Source organism: Ursus maritimus, unplaced genomic scaffold (genome assembly GCF_017311325.1).
Source record: "Ursus maritimus isolate PB19 unplaced genomic scaffold, ASM1731132v1 scaffold_12, whole genome shotgun sequence".
NCBI classification, from domain to species: domain Eukaryota; kingdom Metazoa; phylum Chordata; class Mammalia; order Carnivora; family Ursidae; genus Ursus; species Ursus maritimus.
In genome coordinates, this window is record NW_024423564.1 from 50,778,135 (window position 1) to 50,803,222 (window position 25,088).

The 25,088-nt window shown below is 41.2% G+C and overlaps 1 protein-coding gene across 2 annotated transcripts in view; it reads right to left on the reverse strand.

The window, feature by feature from the left end:
- Positions 1-25,088, reverse strand: part of DNAJC6 (DnaJ heat shock protein family (Hsp40) member C6) — a 148,193-nt gene that overhangs the window by 24,648 nt on the left and 98,457 nt on the right. For both annotated transcript variants that reach the window (XM_040627190.1, XM_008690770.2), the window contains exons 3-12: positions 24,143-24,192; positions 23,884-24,032; positions 14,183-14,305; positions 9,715-9,848; positions 9,011-9,205; positions 7,566-7,683; positions 5,971-6,050; positions 4,943-5,136; positions 4,754-4,834; positions 2,082-2,516 (exon numbers count right to left, since the gene is read on the reverse strand). In XM_040627190.1, the coding sequence (XP_040483124.1) occupies positions 2,082-2,516; positions 4,754-4,834; positions 4,943-5,136; positions 5,971-6,050; positions 7,566-7,683; positions 9,011-9,205; positions 9,715-9,848; positions 14,183-14,305; positions 23,884-24,032; positions 24,143-24,192 (1,559 nt within the window). The remainder of the gene's footprint in view (positions 1-2,081; positions 2,517-4,753; positions 4,835-4,942; positions 5,137-5,970; positions 6,051-7,565; positions 7,684-9,010; positions 9,206-9,714; positions 9,849-14,182; positions 14,306-23,883; positions 24,033-24,142; positions 24,193-25,088) is intronic.

Here is a 25,088-nt window from a genome sequence, read left to right on the forward strand (position 1 = left end):
GAGAGTTGTCACTATGGCCAGGCCTTAGGCCAAATATTTGAAACACTGGGATAAAGCCTGCCTCCTGGGCTGCTGCACAGGCCCATCCTATCCTTAAAACTTCCCCCAGAGCCCACAATGGAACCTGAGGATTTCTGACTGCACAGGAACAATCCCATCTTGATGGGCAAAGGAGGACTGGAGATCTATCCTCTGGATGACCGGTAAACACCATCCATGAGGGCCTCTTGGGCCTTCTAGAAATGACCAGCAAAACCAGGCTTGGACCAAAGCAGATGCCCCACAAACAACATATGCTCGTACTGAATATGTTAGTGGACACATGGCAGGCAGGGGAGCTCTGCTATCACGGGGAACAGTAGAAAACCTCACTGATCAGGTTTTGCTTAGTTTGTTTTGTGTTTTTCGTGGTCTCTGGCTCACTTCAAAGCTAGAAAGAGGAGAAAACGAGTGTTGCTATGTCACTCAAATCCTTTCTCAAAACACCACCTCTCAATAACTTGCTAGAAACCAGATGCAGATTTAATGAAGTGAGGAAAAGTCCGTGAATGTACTGAGACTAGAACAAAGCGAGCAGCCGAAGCCTCCAACAACAACACAGTAAAACAAATCTTGTCTCCGTTCTCAGGGCTTACACTGCCTTTCAAAAAAATACTTCAGCTGATTCTCAGTCTCTCCCTGTCAGATAGTAGTAGTATTTTCATGCCACAGACAGAGAAAGGGAGGTTTCAGAAAGCCAAGTCAATCAATATATTTAGCCTCAATTTCATTATCTATAACCTGAGGCACGGATTTAACTCATGTCTCAAAGATCCCTTGTGGCTCTGACCCTAGAATATAACTATCTGCATGTGACTGTGATGAATTAAATCACTGAAAGTCACTCAAGGTGCGAGACCTTCAAACCTGAGTGCTGTGGTATTTTGGATCTTGCAGATTTGTTTTCCTGACAGATCTTTTATTCACTTTGGTGAGTAAGAACTAGATAAAAGGAAGCCAAGTGCCTGGGATTCAGGGCACCTGGGTACCACTGTGTCTCCGTTGATAACTAATGTAGGAGCTTGAGCCTCGACACCCACATTCTATGATTTTAAGGCTTGCTCTCACACTGAACGCCTCCAGGTGAACGACTATAAATCAACACCACCCCCAGAGCCTTCTGAGAATGGAAGGATTCGCTTGGGAAAGTAAGTTCCCACAGGTTATCATAGGAGTGGAGAGTTGAGACATTTCTCTTTACTCTTCCTAACGTGATGTCATCTTCATTGATGGTGATGATAAGAAGGGGCAGCTGGAATGCTGACCTAGCTACAGTGTCTTGGAAATTTCAAAGCATTGTGGATGACCAGTCACAGGTCATAGGTCGAGTCTCTAGCAGTGAGCAGAGCAAAGCCAAACCACATGGGCAACAACTGCTCGGCTACAGTCAGCAGTGCTGCTGGCATAAGTCCCTTAAATGTATCTTGAGGTAACTGAGTACTTCTCTGCATAACCAAAGTGCATTCAGAAAATCACAATTCCAGGAAGACATTACAAGAAAACTAAGAGAGAGCTCTCAAGTTAAATGGCCCAGTTTTGGACCCTGGCCCTGCCAATTACTAGCTGCATAAATGTACGCTACTGATTTGACCCTAAGCCTCCATTTCCTTAACTCTAAAAATAGGGACAATAATAGCACCCAATTACCAGTTTCTATAATAATTGAACCCATGTTTAATGTTAAATTTCATGTTAGGCAAATAGGAAGTACCCCATGCATATGAGCTGTTATTGTTAGTAATGACTCATCAATCTATATCTCCAAGCAGAAGTCAGTCACTAAAGCAGCTCAGGGATTGACGGTGTGGAAAAAAACAAAGAAAGGATGAAGAGCTCAAACATTCACTCTTACCCTGTCCTTCCAAAATGGACAACAGTTCTATTTCCTCTCGTGTTCTCCATTTAACTGAAGATAGAGCCCCCTAAGAGCCTTTCAGGGAGACCAGAAAAATCTCGCTTACTAGGACAGTTCCATTCTGCCTGCTTGGCCCCAACGTTACAATTCGAAACTGAGAGGTACAGCGTGACATGGAAAACATTACCTTCTCCCACTCTGAGGGTTGGAGACGCAGAGGCAGAGGCGGCAGATCGGCGTGGTGTCGACTGGGTGGACGCAGGTCCACTCGGATGAAACATGTCTTCCACCCCTGACTGGCCAGCCTGGGCAGGCCCGGCCGCCCCTCCGCCCCCAAACAGGTCACTCAGCAGTTCAGAATTGGTGGGAGGCGCCACTGGTGGAGAGAAGTTCTTACTCACTGCAGACCCTTCCAGGCCCAGAAGGTCCACGTCCTCAGGGGGTGGAGGGGCAGCTGGCTCCTGCTGCTTTTTGCTGGGCTTTTTAGCTCCATGATGTTTGTCACCACTGGCATTGCCGTGTGGACTGGAAAGGGTCAGAAGTTCATCGTCTGACTGCTCACTTTCTGGATTCACTAGTGCAGCATGGTCCTCCTCACAGAACGACTTTTCTGATTTCTGATCTAAGGAAGGCAAGGATGCCCATAATCAGTTAGTTACTGGCCACAGCATTATTCATTCTTGTGAGTATCAGTCCCTAACTCCATCAAGAGGAAGGAGCAGCCCAGGGCAAACAACGCTTTCAGACCCTTACCGATGGAAAACTTGATGTATTTCCCATGACATTCAATAGCCCTTTGCTGAGCATCTGAGAGGCAGGATAGCACAATGGGGAAGAGTGGGAACTTCAGAGCCAGACATCCTGGGTTTGAATCCCACCTCTACTACTTACTGGTTCTGTGACATTGAGAAAGTTACTTTACTTTTCCTTTGTGCCTTGGTTTCTTCCTCAGCAAAATGGGGGTAACAAAGAGTACCTAACTCAGTTGGCTGCTGTAAGAATTACAAGAGATGATAGAAAGTATTCAGACCGAGATTAAGTAGTACTTAAGTGTTCATGATTATGACTATGATTATTATCCTCCAGATGCTATGCTAGGTGCTTTGGACAAAAAACCTGTTATTTTCTAATCCTTTGCTGACTCCTCTCACTGTCTTTTCTTTTCCAGGCCTGTGGTCAAAAGCAAGTCTTTCCTCCCACAGTCCAGAGTGGAAGCGAACCACACACCTAACAACTGAATAGATGGAGAGGCTCTCCTCAGGATGGGTAGCAGGGAAGAGGCCTGTTCTGGGGAAGGGACGGAGAGGTTGCTAAGGGACTTTCCAGGCCCTCCCTGAAACAGATCCTCCAAGGAAACTCTGTTATTTAATGTCAGCGAGACCCACATTCCAAATCAAGTACAGATCCACATCCCTAATCCCGATTCTGAAATGCAAAAGGCTATGAAATGGGAAAGGTTTCCCTAAGTTTAGAGCAAATTCAGCTGGTGGAAAAGTCTGACCAGAACTGATGTGAAAGTATTTATAATCTTCATTTATCTCACCCAGTGTGATTCTTTTTATATGTTTCACTGCAGAAACATGAAAACGTTCCATTACAAGTTGTCTGAGATGCCGCTGGGGATGCTAAGAGATACACAATTTATGTACCATATCACCTTTCTGAAATTCGAAAACTTTTGCAATTCCTAAATCCTTCTGGTTCTGCAAGGTTCAGATAAGAAATTGTGCATTTGTGCTGAAACCTATTTCAGAGCCCAATAGGAATGATTTCTAAATTACTTACTGTAAAGTCAGTGGAGAGGGAAAAGTGAAGTTTTATTAAAAGCCCTTGTGTGAGAAAGGTAAGATGTAGGGGACTTGTTTCTGGGGCGGCGGGGGGGGGTACTGGGAAGTCTACCTGCTGTCTAGATTTCACTGGGCTTTCCAATTTTTTTTATGTTATTGGTCCCATTTCTCAGCAGGAAATTCTGAAAGTAAGGCTTTTAACTTAAAGGAATTCTGTGAATACTTTTTTTGTCACCAAACATGGAAAACTCCATAGGCAATGGGAATACCATCTTATGTTCACACCGTGAAGAAAGGTCAATCAAGAGAATTTTATCCAGAGCATTGCCAAAGCTGTTCTCCCACCCCTTTCTTAGAGAAAGTCCTTGCAATTCAATTCTGCATTGAATCTTGCAGTTAACCTCAGCAAACTCTACAGCAAGGAGGCAAATGTGTACGGACAGAATGCCAATGCCAGTCTACCGATGGCAGCGGTCTGAAGTGTTATGTTGGAAAGATTCTAAAAACATCTCCAGGTTTGGCAGAAAAGGATACTGTGATTGAGCCCAATTTCTGCCATGGCTGTTAAAGCACATAGCAGAGACATATGGGCCAAGTGTTCGCCTTTTCTGCACCAGGGGAAGCTTAGATCTGTCCTGCTAGTGGTGAGAGACCTCTGGGGGAAATGACAGATTTTATATTTTCAGAACGTGAACTCAAGGACAGGAGATACAGTCCTTTATTAATTCGTGTGTCAGCAGCATAAAGGGAAATCCTAGAAAATACCACGCTTATTTGTAAATCCAGGAAAGATGTGATCCAAAATGCAGCATAGAGAGAAAAGGTAGAATTCGGCTGAAACTGGTTTTCTACATCAGTCTAAGAGTATCCATGGAGTTGAAAGTAGGGAAGTAATTTCAAATTGCCTGACTTGAAAAAAGGAATGAGCAGGGAGGGTGTGAAATAAGGAGGAACAAGGTTGACTTCTAAGTGCTGTTTTCTTTGAGGCTGCTCCAAGGACGAACCATGTTTACAGAAGAACCACGTAACTTAAGTATCTAACCACGTAACTCAGAGAAATGCTTGGAAGTACCTTGCCAACAGAGAGAGGAGAAGAAGCCACCTTGCCCAAAATGCCTGGGGTTGTCCGGAGGGATGTCTATTGGAGCCTGTCCTGCAAGACAAAAGGCCATGCAGCATCAATGAAACACAGGAAAGAAGTTAAAGTGATAACTAACACAGAGGCTTTGTCCTGAAAGCAAAACCACCAGGGGACTCATACCTCCCAATACCAGAGTATCTTGATGCTCCTGGTGGGAAGAGAAGAGGATGCTGGGATTGACATCTTTCGTGCAGTAATGTTCCCAAGGTGGGGTTAAGTCGATCACTTTGTCGTGGGGCTGTAGTTCTACGTCCAGAGTCACCTGAAACAGCTGAGGATATTTTTCTGGTACATCGCATGCATCCAACTCAGGTCTACATAGGAATTTAAAAGAAGATCAGTGAAAAACAATGGGATCAGAATGATGTTCACAAAAACCGTTGTAGGTTGACTCAGGTCAACTCTGAGACTCATTCCGAGGGAAAAAGCAATCGTTCAACAGTTAAGTTACACTACTGTTCCGGGCCTGTTTTCCTCATCTAGAGAAAAGAGGAGAAAAACGCCTACTCAGAGAATTTGGATACTACTGCATGTGAAAACATTCTAGAAGGACAGCTGATAGATCCAGCCAGTATGTCTGGGCAAGGCCAAGTCAGTTGTTAACATAATGAAACAGCCCTCACCCGCCCACCCTGAGCCCTTGAATGTCCACTCTACGCTGATCATATCCCCCCGGCTTCAGCCACCCCTCTGAGTTCCCAAGGCCACACCATAATAAAGCAACTAAGGTTCCTACAGAGGGGTACCCTGCTTCAGTGCTATGGCCTGGCATCCTGTCTGAAGGGTCATCGCTCATATCATCATACCACAGATTAAACTGCCATCCCTATTGAAAAACACAAAGGGATACACAGATGCAAAGGGTCGTGGTATTGATACTTTGTTTCTACTTTGTTCAGTTTTGTTCTCTCACACAGAATTTTTAGACCTTTCTGTTTGAAGTCTTTGATCCTGTCCTGTTCAAGACAAATTACACCCAATTGCAAGTTGTAAAATGCAACTGGGCTCTCTGTGTTATTAAGCCATACTCTAACAGTCCTGCAGCACAGGATTCCAGGCGATGCTGCAGGAACAGAGCCAATGAGCTGTGGGCACTTGGCTCCCAGCATTTTGTATTGAAAGTGTTGCTCGGTCCAAGAAGCACTCACTTGGTGAACTTTAAAACTGTGGTTTCCAGTGGTATGAATCCAGTATGAAACTGAAGCTGAAATATCTGGGTGTTGGTCACCTAAAAATACATGAGAGAAGCACATTACAATCAACCAGTGAAAAAGGAATCGGATCAAAACATTATATTTTGGGGAGCCATGCATCTTCAACTGTTTCAACATCTGAGCCTTTGTTTACTATGAATGTTAATGACCTTCCCATTTGGAAATGGCCCAGCGTCATTTCCAGCCTCTCCTCCCCATGAACTCTGCTTGGGCAAACCATTTTCTTCTTCCATTAATGTCTCAGGTTCTTGCATACCGCCTTACTTTGTTTCATTCCATTCCTTCTACCCAGGATGCCCCTGTTTCAACCTGATGAACTCATCCTTCAGGGGCCACCTTACAAGGTCATATCCTCTCTGTAGCCTTTCTCTAGTCACCACTGGCTAAAACAAACCACTCTCATTATAGCATCTCATTCTACTTCTACTCTGATAGTGGATATTCCGACATGTGGTGAATTTCTCTTACCAGGCTGAGCTCCCAAAGGGCAGGGACATAGTCTTATTCCTGTCTGTCCTAAACCCCTAAGGTGATGACTGGCACAGAGCATGCACTTAGGAAATATTTGATGAATTAAAATACAAGTACTTATTACATTATTCATAATATCTGAGAAGAGGCAAGACCCAAATGTCCATCAACTGATGAAGAGATTAATGAACAGTGATAGCATCATAATGGAATATTATTCAGTCATATAAAGGAATGAAGTACTGATACATGGTACAACATGGATGATTTTCAGAAACATGCTAAGTGAAAGAAGCCAGTCACAAAGGACCACATAGTGTATGATTCCATTCATATGAAATGTCCCAAATAGGTAAGTCTATAGAAACAGAAAGTAGATTAGTGGTTGCCCAGGAGATGGAAGAGGCAAACGGGCAGAAGCCGCTAGTAAGTATAGGGTTTCTTTTGGGCATGACAAAGATGTTCTGGAATTATATACTGGTGCTGCATAACCTTTTGAACATACTAAACATAATTGCACTGTACACATTAAAAGAGTGAATTTTATGTTATATGAATTTCATGGTAATAAAAAAATTGAAAAAATATAATTACTTAATCCCACACCCTTCATAGAAATATCTCCTCTCACATCGATCCAAATGGGACACTATTAAAAAAGGGCACAAGCTTCTAAAGAGCAAGGTTTGCTAGAAGTTCTAGGGCTGTCAGCTTCTGGCAAAGTCATCAAGCCAAGGACGGGGCAAATCACAACCTCTCTGAGTCTCATTCCCTATAAAATGAGGGAAATAGGCATAAGTTATTTTTAAAGACTCTTTCTAATTCTAAAACTACAAGTCACTCAAACCCAACTGATGCAGAGAAAAGATTCTAAAATACGCCTTATATTAAGGGATGCCTGGCTGGCTCAGCTGGTAGAGCATGCCACTCTTGATCTCGGGATCATGAATCCAAGCTCCACACTGGTTGTAGAGCTTACTTTAAATAGTAAGATGAAATAAAATACTCCTATTAAAGGCTCAGAAGAGTTTATGCTATGATTCTTCCTGAAACCATACCTTAGCCTGTAGCCGGCTCCCAATGGTTGACCTCAAGTGATACATGGAAACAACCACATCTCCTTGCACAGTGATGCTCAAGGGAATGAAGATTTTTCCATCTTGGACACGGTATTCTCTTTAAACAGAGACAAAAATATACATTGAAAGAGTCCAATCTTGTATAATCACATAGGTAGAGTCCTCTATGGCTCTGGCCAAGGGACGTGTTGCCCAAGCCTAGACCCAAGAATCGTTTCCTATCTTGAGCAGAGTCGGGAGCACAGCCATGGGTGCAAACTGGTTCTGTCGTGGGATGTTGTTGGTCCAACGCTAGGCCCTCTCTTTCTCCACCCCATCTGGACTTCCAGATAAATTGACTGCCCATCCCTACTCTGCAGATCTCATAATCCTCAAATACATCTAGCCTGGACATATTTGTCATTTCCTAACTTTAAATTAATAGTAAAAGCAGGGACAGAGGGAACAAAAATGTCCAACCAAGATCAGTATAGAAACTGCAATGCCATGCTCTATGAGGGTCTTGGATACCAATCCCCAAATTCAACCTATTCCAAATTGACTTCATCAATTTTTTAAAAGATTTTATTTATTTATCAGAGAGAGAGAGCGTATAAGCAGGGGCAGCAGCAGGCAGAGGGAGAAGCAGGCTCCCTGCTGAGCAAGGAACATGATGTGAAACTCGATTCCAGGACCCTGGGATCATGACCTGAGCCAAAGGCAGGTGCTTAACAGACTGAGCCACCCAAGCATCCCAAATATAATTTCATTTTATGTTACCATCCACTCCCTTCTCTCCACACCCCCTACCACTTCCCACTGGCACCTGCTCTTTATTTTGGATTCTATAACTCCTTTAATTACATCACCACCTACCTAGTTGCTCACCAAGAAATTTCGTTCATCCCTGTTTCTTCCCTCATCCTCACCAAATCTCATCAAGGTCATCTCTTTCTTAAATGTGCAGGTCCTCTGTCCCCATCACTGTCTTAACCCTCATTATAGCTCACGTTAGTCCCTTAGCTTGTATCTCCATTTGAGAGGGAGCCATAGTGTCCCTTGACTTACTTGTGTTTTTCTATAATTAGAACCTACATAGAACTTTGTTTTTTAATATCAGCCATGTCACAGTAATGCAGTCCTCACAGGAAGAATATGATCCAGCTTACACAAGAATTGAGCAATTCACAAGAAGTGAAGAAAAGTATCATGACTGGGACGCCTGGGTGGCTCAGTCGGTTAAGCATCTGCCCTCAGCTCAGGTCATAATCTCGGAGTCCTAGGATCAAGCCCCAAGTCAGGCTCCCTGCTCAGTGGAGAGTCTGCTTCTTCCTTTCCTTCTACTTTTCCCCCCACTTGTACTCGCACTCTCATGTGCTCTCTCACTCTCTCTCTCAAATAAATAAAATCTTAAAAAAAAAAGAAGGAAAAGTATAATGACTTACTTCATTCGTTCAAAATCTGCACAGGTCGTATATATTTTGGTTTCTCCAATCAATACATCACAGTAAGGACGACATCCGTTTCTCTGTTTGTTAAAAAAAGGAACTGGACTGACAGTGATGGACTTAATGGTGAGAGGCTTGAAGTGAGGGCGATAGGGTTTGTCTGCTAGGAGGTCACACATATAGCCCAGGTATCTGAAACAGAAGATTGACATTCTGTTGGTGTCCAGCAGAAGAAAGAAGCAATCAGTCTTTGCTATGAAGTCTGTTCTTTTAAATGACTAACTTGTAATAACCATTTACTGTGTTAATTTCTTAAACATTAACTACCAAAAAAGGATGTAGCCAAAAATTTAGGAACGCTTTCATATAATGACATTACTATACTTCCCCCTAAGAACTGATAAAGGGGTATTTATTAAATGAGCCTTATACTAGCTCGATATTTGCACATCTGTTCCTTTTTGACCTACCATATTCAATTTATCAGCTAAAGGCTGGCTCTGGAAAAATTTTAGGACTTGTCATCAGAACCACTTTTAATCCAAAAAAAAGTAAGGAGAGGCAATTTAAATAAGAGAAAAAAAGAAGCTATGACTAATGGGAATGTAATAAGTCAATTACCTGAAAAGGGTTTTCCTTTTTTTAAGTGCATGATACCAGTTGGAAACATCTGGGCCTACCCTGCCTCTAGCTTACTTTACCTCCTGTGGGATGGTGACAGTCCAATTCCAGGTCGCTTTGCATATAACAATCGTACGGCTGGGCCAGGAGTAGAGTAGAGATTACAGAAAATGAACATAGCACCAACCAGAATTGACGATGCTGCCCGTCCATCCTGCCAAGGAAGATACACAAACCTGTCACAAACATTGTCCAATCAGCCACTCACCACCGAGAATGACTGTACTTGCAGTTAAAAGGGGGGAGAGAGGGGAGAATTCCTCTTAACAAATGATTTTCAGTTCAAAATTGTGCACTTGAAAACCAAACACTGTCCCAGCTCTTCAAATCACAAAGCAGCAAAGAAGACTTATTCTTAGGGTAAAATTAACTCTCTACTAACCTAAGAAACCAAGCAATGTAAATTTGATTTGCATATTTACTGAAAAATAATCTAATCTTCAATCTTGTAGGATCAGAACTGGTAGTTAAGATCTCTTGGTTGCATGCCAGAGGGAGAGTTTACAGATTAGGTAAATACTGCTTTTTGGAATATGCTATGTATATGCTTCACCCAAGGTATGTTACCAGAGTCATGGAAAATAAAGCAGCTACACAGGATTTAACCACATTCAATGGAGAAATATACGCAGTAACATTCCTAACAGATGGTGACCCAGGTTCTTCTAGAATACTTTAAGTGACATGGAGCTTGCTGCTACTTGAAAAAGCCCGTCCAGCTTACAGAGTTCTTCTTTATCCTGAATAAGTGGACTTGAAGTCTTATTCCACTCAGTGATCTTCATTCTTCTTTCAGTCAGGAAAGAGTAAACCTACCTCTTTCTCCCTGGGAAAACATTTCACATGTCTGAAATACCCTCCCTTTCCACCAACTCTTCTATTTTCCAGGTTAAAAACACACCCAATCTGTGATGGCTAATTTTGTGTGTCAACTTGACTGGATTAAGGGATGCTCAGATAGCTGGTAAAATATTACTTCTGGGTGTGTCTATGGGGGTGTTTCTAAAAGTGGTCGGCATTTGATTCAGTAGAGTGAGTAAAAAAAAGATACACCCTCATGAACGTGAGTGGGCATCATCTAATCTGTTGAGGACCTGAATAGAACCAAAAAGTAAAGGAAGGGCAAATTTTCTATCTTGTTGAACTGGAAATGTCTACCTTCTTCTGCCCTGGGACATCAGAGCCCCTGGTTAGCCGGTGTTGGACTCAGACTGAATTACATCACCAAATTTTCTGGTTCTCTAGCTTGCAGAGAGCAAACAAATTGTGGGACTTCTCAGCCTCTGTAACTGCATGAGCCAATTCCTATAATAAATACATTGTATGTTGGTTCGGTTTCTCTAAAGAACCCCAACTAATAAACAGTTCCTTTGATTCTTCCCCATTTGATATTCCATTTTCAGAGACATCATTTGGTGAACTTTCTCTGAACAGACTCATTTTAAAACAACAACCTTAAATGTGCTACCCAGATGTGAAATACAAGATATGAGATGCACTCCAACCACACTAGAGAGGAAAAGAAATATCATCTTCCTTATTCTGGACACTATGCTTTTATTAACATAACCCCAGGCCAAACTAGTTTATATGCAGGCTAAGTCATACCATAAGCTCTTATTGATCTTCTTAGCCACTAAAACCCCTAGTTCTTTTTCAAATGATGTGTTAAGCTAAGAGACAAATATATTTAATCTTTTACAACAAAATTCAGGACTTTACATTTATCCTGTGTTTAATTTCACATTGTTAGCTTCTGTTAAACAACCAACCTGCAATGGCTTTTAAAATCCAGATTCATTATATGACCTTCCCAGTTCTGAGAAAATTGGTAAGCTTGATCTTCATATCATCATCAACATTTTTAATTAAAAGAGCAACCAAATGCAACCTTCTCCCGGGAGGATGCTGATCCATTAATCACCTACCTTTGGAAGCAGACACTGAGACACAATCCAACTAAATGTATAACAACCTAGCCCAAATTTCCCTATCTTGATTATAAGAAATTGGGAGATGTCTTGCAGGAATCCAATAAACTGTCCCTACTAATCTATTGGTTTTGTTGCGAAAGTTCAGTTGTCCTGATACATGTGTTCATAATGAAGCAATGAGGACTTCTTTTTCTTAAGAGTTTAAAATCATCTGTGCAAAGATTTACATTAGAATTTTGCCTTGAATTGCCATCAGGTTCACCAGCCTGTAACTTTCCAGGATCAACCTTCTCCATCTTTTGGAAAACCTCTCCTGTCTTTGTTTGCCTGGCACCTCTATTTTCTGTTTCCTCATATTACATAAGGAGTCCATGATTGCTTTTCCAAGCGCTCTCAGCATTCTGTCATGGAATTTAGGTCTAGAGAGTGGATTGTTTTTAAGTACTGTGAGGCTCTTTTCGTATCTCACTACCTATCGGCTATGTCTTAATGATCACTGTTACTCCCTTCCTAGCCTGACATCTGTTCCCCTGATAGAGAAAACAGAAGGAGTTAAGATTATATACAAATGCCTCAAGCATTTCTTATTATCCTTATTCCAAGGACAGTTTTTTTTAAAGATATTTTTCTTAATTTTCATTCCTTTTAGATTTAGCCTTCCTGATAATCTTACCTGATTCATGGCTCTTGGATATGTGTCCCCTCCTTTTGTCTACCGCGAAAGTCTTTTTAAAAGTTTAACCAGTTTTTTATGGAAATATGAGTATATGCTCATTAGCCTTAATCAAACAGAAATATACATGATAAAAATAAAATCTCCCACTTCCAGCTTCAATTCCATTTCCCAAAGACTTGCTGCAGATGTCCGACTCACGCATATCTTTTTTCAGTGAGCTAGAGAGCAGCCGACGATGTCATAATCCTTTGCTTCTTTTTTTCTTCTTTCTTGGCTTTTGGGTATTCATGATTGTATCATAAGTACGGGAAGCCTCTGGTCTCTCTCAAGCCATCTTCCCTTACAAAGCTGTCAGGCTTTGGCTCTCTGAACTTTTAGAAAGTTCTCGCATGAAGAGAAAATCACTAAGGTGCCTAAAGGCTGCTTAGTTCCTGAAAGTAATCTGTTCTGTTGCACAATCTGTTGTGCCTCCAAAGGAAAATGCTTTGGCCTTTTGTATTAAACTCCTAGGAACACCAAGTGCTTTTTTTTTTTTTTGATGTAAAGTTCGATGATTCATTAGTTGCGTATAACACCCAGTGCACCATGCAATACGTGCCCTCCTTACTACCCATCACCAGGCTATCCCATTCCCCCACCCCCCTCCTCTCCGAAGCCCTCAGTTTGTTTCTCAGAGTCCATAGTCTCTCATGCTTCATTCCCCCTTCTGATTACCCCCCCTTTCTTTATCCCTTTCTTCCCCTACCAATCTTCCTAGTTCTTATGTTCCATAGATGAGAGAAACCATATGATAATTGCCTTTCTCTGCTTGACTTATTTCACTTAGCATTATCTCCTCCAGTGCCGTCCATGTTGCAGCAAATGTCGAGAACTCGTTCTTTTTGATAGCTGAGTAATATTCCATTGTATATATGGACCACAACTTCTTAATCCAAGCGCTTTTTAAGAGGTTGAGAATGTGAGTTGGAAAGAAGAAAATATGTTCTTTAGCATTCTTCCCTCTATTAGCCTAATGGCTCTCAAGAAGGAAGGAGAAAATCATCAGGTAACCCTAGAGCAAAAAATACACCTTGACATTTATAGAACCAATGAATATTCCAGTATTTATGCTCAGATTCCACTTGTGTGTCCATTCCTTTATGTATGCAATCACTTATTCAAACCTTTCATACCCAGCATACAAAGGTAAAGAAGACACAGTTCTTGCCTGTGAGATGCTTACAGTCTAGTGGGAAAACAGGCAGATCACCAGATTACAAGGATGCCACAGAAGACATTTATATATACAATGGGAATGTCCGTACTGTGAAAATACTAACGAGTCAGAAAGATTTTACCAGAGTTGAGTTTTAAACGATAGGTAAGAGGCCACTAGAGGAGAGTTGGGGAAAGGGACTCTAAGAAGTCAGTGGCCAGAAAAGTCATCAGTCCCACTAGGAATCCTACAATCAATCTATGTGACTACTTACGAGAGCATGGAGGTCTTCTTATTTCATTTTTATTCAAACACAAAAAGAAACGATAAATATTCCAAAGTGTTTATCAACTCTATTCACACACAACTCAATTGTATTTTTGCCTGTGTACCCACAGTTCTTGTTTCTACCTTTTTTATAATACTTAGCACATTCTACAGGCTCTGTATTATGTGTATGTATCTGCCTCTCTCAAGAATACTCAAGCTTTAAGGCAAGAATAATAAATTCCTCCCTCATTTTTATATCCCTCATATTACCTAATTCCTAAGTAGGGATTCAACAAATACTTATTCAGCTTAAATGTTACCTGTGCACCGGTCTGTATAGAGCCAGCTGTATTTGGCCAAACCAAACCCACCTACCACAAATGACAACAACAACAACAATAAAGGTTACTCACCAAGCAGTGGACAACACAGACATTTTTGGGATTCTGTAGTAGCCAATTATACATATTCCGACACACAGCAAAAAGATTGTGCAGACTGGGGGCCTGCCTGATGGGCCAACTGCACTCTGAGACCTAAGGGAACAGAGCAAAAGGAAATGATTTCCCAAGCAACTCCTCTGCATAAGGAGCTATCACATCAAACAACTTCTGGAATATGATGCCACATTCTCTTTTAATAGAGACAAGAAGAGATGGGAACAGGGTCCAAACGCAGAAAGAAGAGTTGTTTAATATAACAATTTCTTAATAAAAAATTCCACTCCAGTAAAGGTATAAAAACACATTTTGAAGTACGTTTTAAATAAAAATAGACCATTTAGGGGTACCTGAGTGGCTCAGTCAGTTAAGCAACAAACTCTTGATTTCAGCTCAGGTCATGATCTCAGGGTCGTGAGATCAAGCTCTGCATTGGGCTCTGCACTCAGCACAGAGTCTTCTTGAGATCCTCTCTTCTCCTCTCCGTCTGCCCTCTCCCCCACCCACTCCCCTATACCCATGCGCACATGCATCGTCTCTCTCTAAAAAAATAAAATAGACCATTTAAACTATATATTTGGATTTTTTTAATTCTGTGAGGTTGCATTTAATTTCTATTAAGTATAAAATGTTTTGACCTGCCTATTAGATACTTAATTATAGTATTACCTTATAAATCCTGCATTATCCCTAATTTTACCCCAGTTCTCATGAGAACATAAAAAGAGCCACAGAGTGAGCCAAAGGTACCGTTGTTCAGAGCTCTTATTTCTTTCTGTCTTAAGGAGAGAACTCACAACTCCATGGGGGCAATCCTCGGTATTTTCATTCATCTAACACACATGTTCATTTAACCCATTGCAGAGCATCGACTATGTTCCTGGAATTGTTTGGCTCTGAGCTGAACCACAATCATACTCAGGTATTAATGTGATCCCCGTTCTACAGATGAGAATACTGACTCTTAGAGGTTGTCTTGTCTAAAGTCATACTGCCGGCCAGTACCAGCAGTGTTATATTCACCCAGAACACCCAGGTGTTCTGAATATAAATCACTGGGCAACAACAGTATACTGCTAGAGATTATCAGTTGCTCAAAATATTAGGCGTGAACCCCAACTGATTAGACATTTCCTAAGTTAGGTAATAAAAATAAGAAGTTTAGACTTGGGCAAACTTTGTGACCTCTTTTATAAAGCCTTTCTTCCTTCATAAAATGTGGTGAGTGGTACCTACCTACCTCACAGGGTTTGGTTAGTACATGAGGATGTATTTCAAGGGCTCAGCTCAGTATCTGACACACACAAAGTGATTAAGGAATGTTAGCTATTGTGATCATTATTGTATTAAATAACTGCCAGTGCAAAGCTCTGAGTTCAGATAAAGCCAGCTATGTTTGAATAAATGAAAGAAATCCTGTTTAGCAAGAATGTAGACTGAAGGGCCAGATAATACAAGATCTTGTTAGGAGCTAGGAGAATATTTAAGAAGGAGAGTGACTCTCATCTGCATTTTCCAAAGATCTCTTAAGATCCAGTGTGGACAATGGATGTGGATGCCATGAGAGTAGCCAGGGAGAGCAGTCAGGAGGCCGCTGAGGAGTCCAAGTTAGGGATGATGGTGGCTAAGGCCAGAGAGTGGCAGTGGGGTAAAAAAAAGACTTGAGGGATTCAAGAATTAGAGACAAAGTGGAATACCTTTGTATATATGACTTGGAGATTGAGCATATGGGGGCAGTGAGTGAGTGTGGAGGGGCGTACTTAAGAGATGAGGGAGAAAGGGTCAAGGATGACTCCCAGATTTCCAGCCTGAATGGCTGGATAAAAGGATGACAGGTGCCATTTGCTGAGGTAGGGAATTCTGGAGAAAGACTAAGCTTTATATGGATGGTGTCACCAGAAAATACTCTGAAACACTACCACCACTGGCCTAAGAAAACCCAAATGCCTCAAATTCCTAAAGTTTAACAGTGGGGAGAGGGAGGCACGGGCAATCTATCTGGTTGCCATTTTCTGGTAACTAGATAATCGCTAATCAAAATATAAATGAGAAATGATGTGTGGTCTCTCTAGAGCTGACATCCAAAAGCAAACACCTGGAGTTTCTCATTCTGGGGTTGCCAAGAAAGCCTATGCCTTTAGTTTAATTTGTGACATTTTTCTATAAGATGATTGTAGGGTAATGGCCCGGGACCTTTCAGGTACTTACTTCCCTATACCTTTCGGCAATGACAGGTGTGGTTTACTAAACAAAGTAGTTGAAATGCTTGACACAGCTACAAAGCAATCCAGGGTGACCCACTACTGGGCTTCTGTCAGTTTAAACTCTGTATCAGCTTGCCCCTTCTACCCAACACGAATTAGGGCTGTTTCTGGCCATTCTTTACCCCCAAATGGATTCCCCACCAATGTGTTCTCAAGGAACGGAAATGATACACTGATTTAAAAAAAAAAAAAAAAGAATAGTTGGGAAGACAAATTTTGCCATCAGAGAAACTGGAAAGTATACATTTGTACAAGCTGGTTCTTGTCTATAATGCTTTTCTTCCCTTAGTAAATTTGTATTCATCCTTCAAAACCCAAGTTCAAGTGCTCTTTTGTCTCTGACAGTTTCCCTAACACCCACAGGCAGAAATCTTAGTTAACTTAGGTCTTTGTACCATGCCCTTGTCCATTTTCATCTATTAAAGTTTTTATCAGTAGAGCAACATGGTTGAACCCACCGGCTGGGTTTTCACCTTTGCTTCACCACTTAGGACCTGATAAATGTTAGTCATGTTACTGATCTCTCCTAGCCTAAAATCTCTCCTGTGTAAAGTGAAAATGGGCATTACAAGACTGTTAGAATTAAGTAGCACAACATAAGCATGGCGAGTGCCAGCTTATTGTCCAATTGTACTCAAATCAACTGCCTATATCTGTCTCCCCCTCTAGACACTAAGCCCCATGAGAGGAGACACCCTAAGTTATTATTCATTTTGTAACCCCAGAGTCGTGTCCATGTGTTAGTTGAATGGCAGGTGCTCAGCGGATATTTGCTGAGTGACTGAATGAATGAAAGAACAAAGGAATGAACCCCATTTGGCAATCACTTCTTCTACTAAGATTTGTCTACATGTACAATCTCTCAGGGAAGGAATAGGCGAATCAATTTTGTTGTTTTAAGGTTGCAATCATGTAAAAGTATGAAAAAAACTGCTTTTCAAGGCAATATTTTTAAACCTCTTAGAAGCTGTCTGTCAACCATACAAACACTTTAAATGTCAATATCTGTAATGAGTCTCAGCTAAAAGTTGGCTAAATTGTTCTTAGCACAATAGGCTAAAAGCTCCAGAATCATTAAATCCATCAAGTAAATAATATTAATTTAAAGTACTCCATAATTACATATTTACTTGATATATAATTATACACCATTAAGCAAACATACAATTAGAATTTTTTTTAAAGCATGTACTCCATCTAAAAGGGAAAAAAATAACATTAAGGCATAAACAAAACAAAAACGTTTTAAGGAATTCAATCACTGCAAGCTATTTTTGTAGCTCCCTGGGGTTCACAGGTTCATGCAATAAGCATAGTCCTTGGGCATGTGACACTTCGAGATGCAATCTCCAGTCTCTCTGAACACCTCCCAGAGCCATAAGCGTCAGAAAATGCCATATGGATTACAGGCTGCCATGATACCACCCAGTGGGGAAAGAAGCCAAAACAGCACCAGGGCTGGATGCCACTCCATTTTCATCTCTCCATCACCCCAAGCATGAGATAAGATAGCCGGAGCATCCCACTTGCTGAGCATAAGAGCAAAAGGTACTACAGAGAATTAGACTCAAGAGCCATACCCAGTGTTTTAAGAATCTACTGCACCATTCTTGGGAAACAGGGGTATTTCAGTCAATCATTTCTTGTGGCATTTTATTATTACTAACATTAATCGTAACTATCACTTACTGAATGCTCACTATAGGGCAGGTACTGCTATCAAGTTTATTCCTTAGAGCAAACCTACAGAAAAAGTTTCTGAGTATTTGCAAGGTAGATACTGGTATTGTCATCCCTAATTTATGCAGGAGAAAATGGTGATTTAACCAGGAAGAGGAACACTGAGATGTGAACGTAGGGTAATTTTTAAAGTTTAGAATTTGTGTATATGCTATTAATTTCATCTCAATAAAAAAATAAGAGTCGTGTACTTTCTACGCTATCACACTGTCCAATGGTTGATGATTAACTGCAATTTCATCCTACATTTGTGGGGTGGTTATGGCTTCAAGTGATGGCTATATTTTCAAAGGTAAAGATATTCAATTCACTGATGCCTGCAGAACTAGAGCGTGGGGATCCCCAGCCCTCTGGCTTCCAGGCCAGGTGTTTTTTTTTCCCCCTACCCATTATTTCCTATCCTTTCACTAAAGCCTGGTGGCAGAGGGAGAGGTGAAGTATAAGCTTCAGGGTCACTCCTCTATGGCCAACCCTCCTCACCAACCAGTGAACCAAAGTCAAAACGCCTGGGAGCTACGGTGACTTCTTTGGTGAGCTCTGGGAAGGAAAAGAAAAACAAATAAAGAAACAAACAAAAGACTGACCTTTAAGAAGTTCAAGCTGATAGCATATTTCCCCAAAATCAATTTGTTCTCAAAAGGGAAGAAATCCTACAGGATCATGCAGTTTAGAAATAGTCAAAATGAAGAAAGATTCTAAAGGAACCAGCTGGGTTTTTGTTTTTGTTTTATGCCCCTCACAGAGCTCCTCCAGCATACTTTTCTTCTGGCTGAACAGAGCAAGAAGGACACTCAGAGTGGCCGTGGAGCGCTATCAGCATGTAAGAACTTCAGGGCCAGGCTCAACTTAGTGGCCATTCATCCATTTTCCCACCTCTTGCCAACAGCAATGTGTAAAGCAGTGGTTCCTGATATTCTGAGCAGACTGTAACGTGTGCAGAAGTGAGCCAGTGTGCACACACCCACAAGTGGATGGGTATGGTGTTTATTTGGGAGATGCTGGAAAAGGTGTGGGATAGACGGTGGTGATGGTACACAGCACTGTGAATGTATTCAGTGTCACCAAACTGTATTCTTACCGATGGTTAAAAATGTGTATGTTTACTATGGACTATGAGAAACAAACTGAGGGCCTCAGAGGGGAGGGGGGTGGGGGAATGGGATAGGCCGGTGATGGGTAGTAAGGAGGGCACATATGGCATGGTGCACTGGGTGTTATACACAACTAATGAATCATCGAGCCTTACATCGAAAACCGGGGATGTACTGTATGGTGACTAACATAATATAATAAAAAATCATTATAAAAAAAAAAAAATGTAGGGATAGGCCGGTGATGGGTGGTAAGGAGGGCACGTATTGCATGGTGCACCGGGTGTTATACGCAACTAATGAATCATCGAACTTTACATCGGAAACCAGGGATGTACTGTATGGTGACTAACATAATGTAATAAAAAAACATTAAAATAAAAAAAAATAAATAAATAAAATAAAACTGTGTATGTTTATGTCACGTATAGTTTACCGTCAAAAAAAGAAGAAAAAGGAAGAAAGAAAGGAATGGAAGAGATGGTTAAACTCTCCGAAGCCCATCCATGGGTCTACATACACAATGGACCTGCATTTCTTTAACTCAGATTAGGAACACCTGGTTTAGATAATGCATCTCATTGGTCTCCAGGACGTTACAGTCAACATTGGTCATTTTTATTTCCTCAAGGTGGAAACTGGCTAAGACGAGTAAGAAAACTGCTGTTCAATACCTCTTGTGCAGTTCTGAATAGGTATTCTAGCACCTCACCTTGAAAGCGGGGCAATCTGCCAAGTATTTTTTTGAGTTGGGGCCTCTTTTAAAATGGAGACTAAATATGAGTCTTATTCTAATACTCTGTTACACATGCAAAGACTAAGAAAACTTCTAGTTGATTATTTTATCATTCCTATCAAACCATGTGGCTTCTAAGCATAAACGCTAATTACAATACAAAATGACCCCCCTCAGCAAAGTGAAATCTTCCTGGAAACAACCTGTCTCTGCCACCACCACCCATATCCCCAAACACACCTCCCATAATAAAAATGTAAAGTGACTGAGTTCAGATATACATAGAGCTGGACTCCTGTGAATTTATAAATAAAACCAGTCTCATGTTTGGTCTTTTCCAGCCCTGGAATTTATGGAAGGCACTGTCATCTATATTAATTTAAAAAAAATTTTTTAAAGATTTTATTTTTAATGATCTCTACACCCAATGTGGGGCTTAAACTTACAACCCTGAGATCAAGAGTCACATGCTCTACTGACTGAGCCAGCCAGGCACCCCATGCCATCTATATTTATTAAAATAAGATTTAACTGCAGACCTAGCACTCCACAGTCCTGGAAGGAGGAAGAAATAGTTCTAGTTCTCCTGATTTGGAAAATAAGAACCAAAAAACTTCCCTAAGTAATGCAACAATGAGATACAAATCAATTTGTGGCATTAGTGCTGGGCAAAGAAAGGACTGGGGGCTTGAAAAAAGATGTAGCCAAATCCAAAACAGAACTAAGATGAAAATACTAAGGTTTGGGCGCTGTCTTCCTGAGATGCAACCAAGGGCAGAAAACTAGTTAGGTCAGAGGGTCCATTTGCATTCTGCCAAGTTCTAGGGAATGTCTGGGAGGGGCTAAAGATACAGTGCAAGCCTGTGTTTTAGAGAAAAGAATTGGAAAAGCCTCGTGGGTAACATACTGAAATCCTCCCCTTAGCAAAGTTAGGCTGTTAGAAGGGATGGGGAGGTGTGGCATGAGGGGCTCCTACTGAGAGGGAGCAGCTCATGCAAAGAGACAGTGTGTGTCTCCCCTGGTTCTAGCATGGCATTTTTTTAGGCAGTGGAGAACAGTGAAAAATGAAGCTGGAGACGCAGGCAGAGGCCAGATCATGAGGACCTCTGTAAGATACATTCTACAACTTGCACAGAGATGAAATAACCCCATTCCTTTCACTTACACTCATAAGTAAGCAAGATTTACTCATGCTTCAAAGCCCAGCTCTCGCTGCTGTCTCCTTTCCCTAACCTCCCTCAGTAGGGATTGTAAATATTATTTGCATTTGTCTTTACAACATGTTTTGGCTTCTCTCTCTCTTTCTTTCTTCCTTTCTCCCTTCCTCCCTTCCTTCTTTTCTTTTCTTTCTCCCTTCCTCCTTTTCTTTTCTTTCTCTTTCTTTCTTTCTCTCTTTTTCTTTCTTTCTTTTTCTTTCTTTCTTTTTCTTTCTTTCTTTCTCCCTTCCTTTTCTTTTCTTTCTTCCTTTCTCCCTTTCTTTTCTTTCCTTTTCTTTCTTTCTTTCTTTCTTTTTCTTTCTTTCTTAGATTTTATTTATTTGTCAGGGAGAGAGAGAACAAGCAGGGGGAGCAGGAGGCAGAAGGAGAAGCAGGCTCCCTGCTGAGCAAGGAGCCCATTATGGGACTTGATCCCAGCACCATGGGATCGTGACCTGAGCTGAAGACACTTGACCGGCTGAGCCACCCAAGCATCCCTTGGCTTCTCTTTCCAGCCAGGCTTAAGTGTCTTCAGAAAAAGAACCAAATATTTATTTTATATCTATGTGTTTAACAATTCTTGGCATGTTCATTCTTCTGAGAAACATGTATTAGCCATGACAGGCACTGTTCTAGGTGGCAAATAAACATACCTTCTGCTCTTTTAGGGCAAACGAGAGCAGCCCAGGACAGATGTTCAATATGTAAGTCCTGGTCTTGTGGTAAGACTGTTAAGACCGGTCACAAAAAATGTAGTTATACTAATAGATGCTTTTCTTTAAATACCTTTATAGAGATTGCTTTCACAAATACTACACAAAGAGACATCCTCATCTGTATGAATGCTTCTATAATGATATCTCTTTATTCACTTTCAGAGTGAAATTTTTCCAGACTATTACAGATCTTTCAAGATCAAATAAAATTTCTATGAAATGTTGTGGAGCATGTTCCATCGTCCTTCAGTTATGAAAATGAGGACACTGACCGAGTCTCCAAACAAGAAAAATCAAAAGATTTGCATCTGAGTTAGAAACAGAATATCTACCCACATTTTTGTTTGATGTTAATTCAGTTGCTCTGAATTAGGTAATAGATGGAAGGAGAGTTGGAAAGGCAGTTAATTATAGGGAATTTAAAAGAGCTGCATTTAAAATCTCCATTACAGAATGGCAATTTAGACCCAAATGCTTCAGAATGGTTTTATCAGTGTGTCTCAAGAGTGGTCCCCAGGGAAACCGCAGGAGTCACACCCAAGAAGCTGTTAGCAGTGCAGACTCCCACCACTCTCCTGTCCTGCTGAATCAGAAATTCGGGGCCTGGGTGTTTGACTAGCACTCCAGGTGGTTTTGTTGCCCACTAAATTTGAGAACCACTGGGTTTCCTCTTGCCTATTCCAGGAACACTTAGAGAAAAGAAAGTCCTTAGCAAAACTCTCCCTTATCTTACTGAACATTAAGGCAGGTAGGGGTCTTAGAGAACACAGAGACCACACTTCTTGTGTTTTTACAGATCCAGAAGTCAAAACCCAGAGATTATCAATGGCAACTGAAATTTGGAGCAACATGTGTTCCAGCATCTAAGCTGAGGTCCTGGATACACAGCATGGACAACCAGCTATCCTGCTGCTAATCTGAAATCAATTTTCACTTTTAAAGTGTCCATTGTATAGCATAATATAATAAAAAATATTATTAAAAAAAAGAAAAGAAAATCCTTTCTATTTATCAATAGACTCAGATGTAGTTGCAAAACCAATCATATCTAAGGCTAAATCAAACTATTTCAAGATGTTCTTGAGAGAGAAAAGGCCTTCATTTAGTGAGTCAATCAAGAATTCCTTGGCCAGAAATATCAAACTCTGCATCAGATTCAAACCTAAGCCAGCACTCCTGGCTTCACCAGCCAGAAAAGGAATATTTCTCTGCCTTGTTCAAAATGCTCCTTAGGAGGACAAGCCAGCTTTTCCCAGTAATATCGTCAGCCCAGAGTAATAGTTAAGAACACAAGCCTGAGACCACCTACTAGTGGTATGGTCTTGGACAAGTCACCTTACTTCTCTGTGTCCCAGGTCTCCACCCACCTCAGAAGACAGTGTAAAAAATCCAAATAGTAGTAACAGTATCACCACACCGACAGTGTGGACTGTCTGTGTGCTATCCTCTACCCATGAAACAAACACCTTTACTGAATGTCAGAGAGTTATTTCCAAGAACACTGGTGTCTGTACTGGTCTAGCGCCAGGCTTCATCATGATACCCAAGCGGCAATAAGGAATGGTTAAAGGCATAATTAGTGCTACAGTATAAGGATCGTCAACCGTCCTACATAGCAGTTCAGTCTCCAACTGAGCCCCATAGGAATGTGCCCTAACAACTGAGCAACCAGCCATAAATGATTTGAGACCCCAAATTATATATATGGTATCTCATTGACAGATAAACTTTCCTGCAAATGTCCTCACCCAAGGAAAATCTTCAAAATATTTCATAGCAGCCTAATAAATACATTGCGGCTAGAAGTGTCCAGAGTATATAGTTAATCAGCTTTGTGTGTCTGAGCAACAAGGCTTTGGGAATCGCTCTTAAAGGGAAAAATACCCTGTTATATCTTCAAACCATGTGATCCCAGTGCTAAAATTCCTTACCCTGCTGTGAAACTTGGCAGTTCGATACGACTTGGGTGACAGATTGTACACCGTGTAGTGGTCAAGATGTCTGGAATCCAAAAAGCTTCGGATGTCATCAACCTGATTCCTGAATCCTATGTCAACACTGTCCAGAGGAAAGGACATCACTGGGAGGGAACACAGACAGAGAGAGAGACAGGTTAAACAGGTTTGCTGTTGCCACGGGCAGCCACTGCAAGCTGAGCTACTGAGCAGTTACTGACCATGAGAAACTTACCAATAATTCTGGAGGTAACATAAGTGAAGTCTAAATCTCCCTTCGTGTAGCTAAAAGCAAGACAGGAAAAGGTGCTCATTAAAATAATCCAAATATGCCAGGTTTCCCCTCTCTCAATCACTTGCCCATTGACTTGGACACTTCCATCCAGTAGGCATTTAGACTTCCCTCAAGGCCTTCTCTCTAACAAAGAATAATCATTGAGAGAAGCAACCCACACGCACAGGAGTGTAAATCTACCCCTCTCATGTACCCCAATACCCTCTGTAGATGACACTTCACGAACAGAATCAATCTCAGAATAGAAAACACCTCTCAGTCATTAACACGGATTATTCTAGCCTCTTTGCCTACGTGTGAATATCTCCTCTAAGTGTGAGCAGCTAGGGGGTAAGAAAGGAAGTGATGGAGAAACAAGGGACACCCTTTCTCTCTGCCCGCCAGGCCCTAGCTGGGGATTGCAGGTAAGGGATAAGTTTTATCTTTAAACAAAGATTAAAATGTTGATTAATATTTTGGACTTGACATGTGAATTTATGACTCAAAACTGCATACTGTAACTTAAAGTGACCCTAGAATTTTCTAATACGTACAAATAAAAAAGAATTCATATGGCTTGCTTATAAGAATTTTCATACAGTAGAAGGATAGAAAATTTCCTCCGCTAAACAAGGTTCAAAGGGCTATTAAAATACAAAAAACAATTGTTTCAGTTATAATCCATGAGTATCGCTTTTTCAGCTTGCATGTGCATTACTATCTTATTTAATTCTCAGACCAACCAGGGATATGAATTCTATCAGAGTATAAAAGTCAAGCTCAGAGAGGCCAATTAAGTTGCCTAGGTCACATGGTTAACAAGGGCAGATAATGTACGAGAACCCAGGATGCTGGATTCACAAGAGAGGGAATATCTTCGGGGCACCTGGGTGGCACAGCGGTTAAG